At 44.9% G+C, this 8132-nt stretch overlaps 1 protein-coding gene across 1 annotated transcript in view; it reads left to right on the forward strand.

The window, feature by feature from the left end:
* LOC101647659 (butyrophilin-like protein 1) overlaps positions 1–7837 on the forward strand; it is a 37818-nt gene extending 29981 nt beyond the window's left edge. Inside the window, exons 7-12 of the mRNA XM_045292266.1 lie at positions 193–393; positions 753–773; positions 861–887; positions 1913–1939; positions 6784–6810; positions 7215–7837. Coding sequence (XP_045148201.1) covers positions 193–393; positions 753–773; positions 861–887; positions 1913–1939; positions 6784–6810; positions 7215–7837 — 926 coding nt within the window. The remainder of the gene's footprint in view (positions 1–192; positions 394–752; positions 774–860; positions 888–1912; positions 1940–6783; positions 6811–7214) is intronic.
* The last annotated feature ends 295 nt before the right edge of the window (positions 7838–8132 follow it).

The following is an 8132-nucleotide window of genomic DNA, read 5'->3' on the forward strand; positions in this document are numbered from 1 at the left end:
TGCTGAGAGACAGCTCTGTGCAGAACGTGACCTGCTCCCTCCGCAACCCCGTCTTAGACCAGGAGAAGGTGAAGGCCATTTTCATCCCAGGTCAGTGCTGTTCCTGTTCTGGGCTGGGGGAAAGGGGTCCTTGACTGTGCTGGGCTGTGCTGGCCGGAGTGTACCCTAACTGGGGCTTTGGTTTGGCCTCAGAGCCCTTCTTCCCAAAGGCCTCTCCTTGGAAGGTAGCTTCTGCAGTGACTCTGACCGTGCTGGGGCTCCTGGTGGCTGGGGCTGGTTATCTTATCTACAAGGAACATTCAGCAAAGCAGCAGGCAAAGAAGAGACAGCAGGCTCTTCAGCAGGCTGAGACGGAGGACAGGAAGGAAACAGAAGAGTTCACAGGGATCATAGGTAAGGCAGGGGAAGGGCCAGGCGCATAGGTAAGGCAGGGGAAGGGCCAGGCGCATAGGTAAGGCAGGGGAAGGGCCAGGCGCATAGGTAAGGCAGGGGAAGGGCCAGGCTGGGTGAGGGAGGAGCGGTGCTGAGAGAAAGCTGACAGCAGGCGCAGCACTGGGGCTGTGGCGTCCAGAGACCACAGGGCCTCTGCCCTGAGCAGAGATCCTGAGAGGGCCACTGGGGCCCTGGAAGCGTGGACGGTTCTAGTGGGGGAGTCTCTCCAGGCTACAGAGGAGGTCAATGTGTGGGTTCTGCAGCTCACCATCTTTCCTTTTCTTAGAGATGGAAGTTCATGCTTTTTTCCTTTCTTTCAGATGGACTCCGGGCAGAGCTGGGTGAGTCCTCCCTCCTGAGCGCTCAGGGTCCAGTGTGGGGGAGACACTGGCAGTGTGCTCACCTCTTTTCTGTGTGTTGCCTTTCAGAAAGGAGGAAGACGGTTTACCAGGCTGGTGAGTGAATCTCCAGTCTCCCCTGGGTCTCCTAGCCCCGCTGAGCCCAGGTGGGATGTCCCCTCTCCCCGTGTCTCTCTGGCATAGACAGAAGGACTCTATTTCCTGGGGGGTAGAAGTGGAAAGTGGTGGGAGGAGGAATCCCAGACCTGGGGCTCTCCTGGATATGAGGCTCTGCTTCCTTCCCAGTGCTGGGACTGGAATCTGCCCTGCTCCTGGGTCTTCTCTTCTCAGCTCGGCCTGTGCACCCTAATGTTAGTGCTCTAGACTCCAGAGCATCCGGCTCTCAGTCTGCACCTGGAAGCCAGATGGTGGCCGGTCAGGGATTTCATGAAAGTAGTTGTAGAAATACAGGTTATTAATTTAGGGGTGTACCTTACTGGCCTCCCAGAATCCTCCTCTCTGTGAATGTCAGTTCTCTCTAGCTCCTGAAGATGCTAACTAAATAACCACTGGGGATAGGAATAAGATAAGTTGCAAGAAAATGCAATTAGCGAATACCACCCTAAATAGACTTGTAGAGGTATTATTATCTTGGGAAGTATCTTCAACCCTCCTTCAAATCATTGGCTAATTTACCCTGAAAGGACTGGTATTTGTTCTTTTTCATTTCTCCACTTTGGTAATTTCCCACACATTTATTTTCCAGAAAGGGAGTTGGATAAAATGATCCTTTCTTATAATTACGGAAAAATGATGTTTTATTCTGAAAAATAACTTCATAAACCTTGTCTGTTTTTTAGTGACATGAAGGTAGAACCAGAATGTTTGAAATTCTTGGAAGAACAGCTAGACGACTTGCCCCCAGACTCACAGTGGTAGTGTGAACCTTGAACTGTAATCCTAGCTTCCTGACCCGCGGTCATGGAGCTAGCCGACCGTCCTGCACTCTGCAGGACTTCGTCTCGTTCCCAGCCCTGTCTCCCTCAGTGTAGACATAACACATGTAGGACAGAGGGGAGGGTGGTGCCCGTGGATTCATGCTGATTCGGCTCCAGTCTCACTAGAGGTGTGTTCCCTTTCAGCGTGGAGGAAGGCTCAGCTGTTTGCCGGTAAGTGACTGTCATGTTCCGGCATTTCTGCATACATCCTGGTCCCCCTCTGTCAATAGACTTCACACCAGAATAGGACTGGTATCCCCCTTTTTAGATGGGTAACCCCTATCCTTGTGATGTGAGGGAACCCTGTTCAAATATTGCGCTACATGTTGGGTTGCTAACCACAGGTTAGCAATTTGAACCCCCCAGTTGCTCTGCACGAGAAAGATTAGTCTTTCTGTAAAGATTTATACCCTTGGAAACACACAGAGGCAGTTCTACTCTGCCCTAGAGGGTTGTTATGAATGGGAACAGACTCAGTGGCAGTGAGTTTGAGGCTGAGAGATGCTAATGCTGCAGTGATGCCTCCTCAGGCACACAGATCTTCTGCCTTTGAGCTTTCTCTTCTCAAGGCCAATGGTAGGGTTAGCAACACTCGGAAAACATGCTGTTCACTGCATGCTTCCAGTTAGTGCTATCAACGACTAGGACAAGAATCGGGCAACGACTGTCGATTAGGCATTGCTAGCCTCCAGGGGATTTCAGAAACTTACTTGTTTTGGAGTCAGGTTTTCTTGGATTTGTGTTATTTTCCTTCAATTTTTGGAAATGTTACTCCATTCCCTCCTCTTCTTCTTCGGGTCTGCTGATAGTTCTGAACATATTCTTATTTGGGTACCTTTATAAGTGACTATTTGTTTTTTCCCTAGTTGCTCTTATGATCTCCTTTTCCTTATAGTTGGATAATTTAACTATTATGTGTCTTGGTGACTTCTTCTTGTCATCCAGTCTGGCTTTGTGTTCTTTCAGCCTCTTGAATGGTTACTCTATTTTCATTTATTATCTGGGAAAGTTTCCTCTAAGAATTCCCTCGTTATTTTTGCTGTTGACTTCTTTGTCGTGTTTCTTCCAGTGGTCCAATTACTCTAATATTGTTCCTCTTCATAGCATCAGACATGGCTCTCAGATTTTCTTCAGCTTCTCTGATCATCTTATTTGACTGCTTTTCCCCTTTGCTAAGGTCTGCTTGGTTATCCTCTAGGTCGTTGGTGCGATTCTCCACCTCATCAAGTCTGTTGGCAAAATCTGTTAATTTGCTACTGGATTTTGTTATTTCATCCCTTAAGTCTTATATATTCCTTTCGTCCATTGACTTTATTTCCTCTATCATCTCATCCTTTTTCTGTATTGTTTCCCTCATATCATGTATGACTCCAAGCAGCAGTCTGAAAATTTATTTCTGTGGCAGGTCAATATCTGATTCTTCTAAGAGTCAGATTTTCTTTAGGGATTGCTTGGTTCCGGATTCCTGTGGCCCTGAGAATTCTATTTTGTTGTTATTGTTCTGGTTTTGGTGTGTTTTCCTGTCTCTTTCTGGTTCTGTGGATCTTGGTCTTCTCTTAGCTTCATTACATTCTGACTCCTTACCTATGTTAAATCTTTCCTTCTAAAGTCTTCTTGCTTTTCAAAGAAATAATTTCTTTAAAGAAGGTCCACCTCCCTCCCTCCCAAAATATTTATGGATGGACTCTTGGCCTTGGGCTCGTGAACCATGTGTAAATATATTAAAAAAATTGAGTATGTGTAACAGGAACAAAAATGTACCGTTTAATTTCTCAGTCATCAGCTCCTCTTCAAGGAGAATTCTTTAGTTTTCCAATGGGCTTAGAGCCCTATGTTGGGCTAATTATGGGTCATGTGTTAATATTTCAGAAAGAACAAACTATAGAATCTAAAATTTCCCACAGGAGAGCTGGTGGGAAGCAAATCGGGAAGAAAAGAATAGGTGGCAAAGATTAAAACAAAAACAAAAACAAGGAGCAACTGGAAGAGACATCTTGAAGAGACTTTTGATAGAACAGAAAGACCAAAGAGCATTCCATTTTTTTGGTAGACAGTGGTTGCAGGTCGTGAGTTGGGTTCACATGGTATCCAACTCAATAGTTCAGTCATGTTAAGATGAGCTGTGTCCTCATCACCACAATCAGCTCCAGAATATTTTCTCTTTTCTTGTTCTCGTTTTTGTTGGCTCCTCATTTCCTTCCAACCCTCTCCCCTCGCTGTGCGCCTAGGAAATTATTATTCCAGTAGTGCAAGTATTTTGATGCCTGCCTTGATGTCTCAAGGAATCACAATTTTTTAAGAAGTCTGAAGAAGAACCTGAGAAAAAGAGTTGAGGTCTTCACTGAAAAAATTCACTGCCATCGAGTCAGTGCCGACTCATAGCAACCCTATAGGACAGGGTCAAACTGCCTCTGTGGAATTTCCAGGACTGTAACTGTTTACAGGAGTATAAGGCCCCATCTTTCTCCCACCAAATGCTTGTTGGTTTCAAACTGCTGACCGTCCAGAATGCAACCTGACTCATAACCACTATGCCACCAGGGCTCCATTTGGGTATGATATTTGAGTAAATTCTTCATCGTTCTAAGAACAAATAACCAAAGATTGATGTACCAGTGTGATAAAGAATGCACTGTGCATATGTAGATATATGTAAGAGATATAGTTTTGACTGATATGTTAGCTAATAATAAATGAGAGTTAGGGACTACCAACCATCTGGGTATTAGTTTTTAGTGTCACTATTAAATCTTGAACAAATCTATAATCTTGATTATTAGGTTTTCTTTCTGGAAACAGAAAAGTGCTACAGGGACTAGTGCAGGGGATTATCAAACTCTTCTGTAAGAATTTCTGGATGATAGGCTGTCAATCTTTTAAGGTTTAAGGCATCATTAAGAAATGTTGGCAGTTCTTGATCTGGATAAAATTGCAGTTGAATGAACTTGGCAGATTTAATCCGGCTTGTATTTGCTGAGTTAGAGGCCCATAGGGAGGGAGGTGCTGTTTTTGTACATATAGGTTCTGGGGTTTAGCATAAAGATATCTTCAAGGGCCCAAGTTCTGCCTGTCAGAGTAGGGTTTCTCACGGATTCTTCTTTTTTAAAAAACCGTTTAATTGGCATACAACTCACATATCAAACAATTCAATAGTCCAATCACATCAAGAAGAGTTGTATAATCATCATCACAATCAATTTTAGAACATTTTCTTGATTCTTGTACTCATCATTAGTAGCTTCCCATTCACCTCCAACCTCCCCTTCCATACCATTAATCCGGTTACTGTCTATAGATTTACCTATCCTGGATCTCACACACAGAAAAACATTAAAAAAAACCCCAAACTGATAACAATAACAAAGCAAAGTAGATAAAAACTGAAATAGAAAAGAAAGCAGGAAATATTAAAAACTAGGAAAAATTAAAATGGATCAAACAGGGAACTCAAATGGTAAGGTGTTAAATTTTAACCCAACTACACCTGCAATAATCCACTTTGCAATGCATTCTGTGTGATAGCGAGCTATTCACATCCCTGTTCTATGGTCAGAGGAGATTCCCCACAGGCTTAATCCACGTGTTTTTCCCCTTCCTTTTTCCCCATTTAAACTTGAAACAACTTTAAAATGGGTGAAAGGGGAGATCAAATGACAAGATATTCCATTTTAATCCAACCACATCTGCCAAAACCGCCTTTACAATGCTTTCTGTCTGGAGGATGACATGCCTCGTCAAGTGGAGGGACAACAAAGAAGAGAAAAGCCCTCAAAAAGATGGACGGACCCAGTGGCTGCCACGATGGGTTCAGGCATAGGAACAACGGTGCGGACGACACAGGACCGTGTTCTATTTCATTTGGTTGTGTATAGAGTCGCTATGGATTGGGACTGACTGGATGGTACCTCACAACAACAACAACAACAACACAAACAACTGTCTGACAACAAGCCTATTCACATCCCTCAACTATGATCCGAAGGGATTCACTGGAGGCTTAATTAATGTGTGGATCCTTCAAATGGATTTTGGGCTTCAATTGTCTTCCATAGCCTTCTGCCAACCAGGTGTTCACAATTTAAGCTGTGATACCATTCCCTCCTTCCGAATTCGGATTGTATTGTTTGCAATTCTTGGATCACACAGACTGGCATGCTTCTTCCCTGTGGACTCAGTTTAAGCCTTGCTTAGATGGCTGCTTGTTTGAAGACAAGCCTTTAAGACTCCTGACACTATTCCTTCTAATAGCTTGAGACCACCTAGTTTCTTATATCACCCATATCCTCGGTGACTTCTTCATGTATTCTTGGAGGAAGCACATGATTCGATACAATATTTTGGGGTCTTCCCATGGCTATATGGGTATGTTTTCTTCCACTCTCTTACGTTAAGAGATAGAAAAGCCCCTACTGTCTGATCTCTTATTGTATGGACATCCTTCCTGCTTTGAGTTTCCTTTTCTTCTTTCCCTGACATCTCTCCTTGCCTTCTAACTCGGGTCACTTTCGGCTATATCCTGCATTCTCTTCCCTTGTAGTCATTTTGTGGGTTCAGCGCAACCACTTGTCATTCATTCTGTTCATGGTCTGACCCATCTTTCAAGTTCACCTCAGTCAGTTCTTGGTAAATAAACAGAGGCCTGGGAAATGTTGATCTCCCCAATTCTTCCTCAGCAAAGAGCAGGCTTAAATGTAGTTGCCCGGGTAGGGATTAAAAAAGTGCAATTTTATGGCCACAGATGGTCAGTGGCATGTTTGTTTGGGCAGGTAGTCAGCTCCTCTCAATCCTTGATTTTAACCTCGTAGATTAGCCTTCTTAGGAAATTTGCAGACTTCAGTAGAAGGGGAATGTTGTGGGGGTGTGTGGGAGAAAAGGAAATAAGTAAACCAGTTTAACATTTCTAAAACATTCCCCACTATAACTGCAGCACCACTATGTTTTGTAAGAAGAGGTAGTGATCTTGATGTGTAACATGTGCAGTTTTCTCTGACATAAAATCTGTGGCTCTCTTGTAGATTGGAGGAAGGAACAGTTCCTGACCTGTGAGTGAATTGATGATTTGTTCTGGGAATTCCTCTTGCCTGCCCCATGGCGTTTGGCCCCTTTTAAAATTCCCATGTGGTGAGAAAGATAAAGGCACATTTGATGGCGATAGACCGGGTGGTAGAAAGGACACTCATGTAAGGGGACATGTCTGGTGCTGGATGCTAAATAGATATCTCTGAGTCACTGGAGTCTAGCCTAGTCCTCAAGGGCCCTGCGATGGAGCTAGTGCCCAAATCTGTCTTTTGATTCCTTCTCTTAATTGGAGGACTGTGGCCTTGAGTCTGTTTCTTTCAGCTCATGGTGCTTAGCCCTTTCCGTAAACTCCTAACAGGGCAGGTGGTTTTGTGTCCCTTTTATGGATCAGGGAGGGGCTTGCAAAAGTTACTAACTCTCTTTACAGGGTCTGTCACTTTGAATCCACATTCTGCTCATCGCAACCTGGCCCTCTCTCAGGAAAACACACGCTTGAGCTGGAATAACACCGATAAAACCAAGGATGATGACAAATGCAGTGTATTAGGCCATGAAGGCATCACATCAGGGCGATGTCACTGGGAGGTGGAGGTCAGGGATGGAGACAGAAGTGAATGGACTGTCGGCGTCTGCAGGGAAGATGCAGACAGGGAAGGCTGGTTCAGCGAGTGCCCAGAAAAGGGGTTCTGGGCTGTGGGACATTTTTCAGAGAAATTTTGTGCTTGTACCATCCCTCAGACAGAGCTAACTCTTAGAGAGTTTCCCCGCAGGCTGGGGGTTTTCCTGGACTATGATGGTGGGGATGTCTCCTTCTACAACATGACTGATGGCTCCCACATTTACTCCTTCTCTCAGGCTCCCTTCTCTAGGACCCTCTTCCCATATTTCAGGCTTGAGGAAGGACCCCAGTCCCTTACCATATGCTCCATGGAGGGTGGGCCCAGGGGACGCCACGTTCTGTGTCCTCCAGGGGAGGCGTTGAGCCCTGGATCTGGGGCTGATGGTGCTCTTCCAGGGCCTGAATCTCCATTACTCCCCTCTCACCCTTAGGTCATCTTTGTCCCTGACTCTGATAGTTGCTCTTCCTGATACAAGGTGAAAGTTTCTGGAGGGAGTGCTGAACGACACCTGGAGTCACAGATTTTTTATTTTACCCACACCAACTGTGTGTGTGTGTGTGTGTGTATGTGTGTGTGTGTGTGTGTGTGACTCTGAAAATTTCCAGTTCATGTCTTGCACTTCCATAGTAGGAAGAAAAAAGCTGCCTTTTGTTTGAGTTGGGGAGTGTAGGTAGAATTTGGCGAAGGAAGGTTGCTTGACTTTGGTAATCACCAATACCCTGAGG

The sequence above is a fragment of the Echinops telfairi genome, unplaced genomic scaffold, assembly GCF_000313985.2.
Source record: "Echinops telfairi isolate 266 unplaced genomic scaffold, ASM31398v2 ScPeMD7_655;HRSCAF=1070, whole genome shotgun sequence".
NCBI lineage: Eukaryota > Metazoa > Chordata > Mammalia > Afrosoricida > Tenrecidae > Echinops > Echinops telfairi.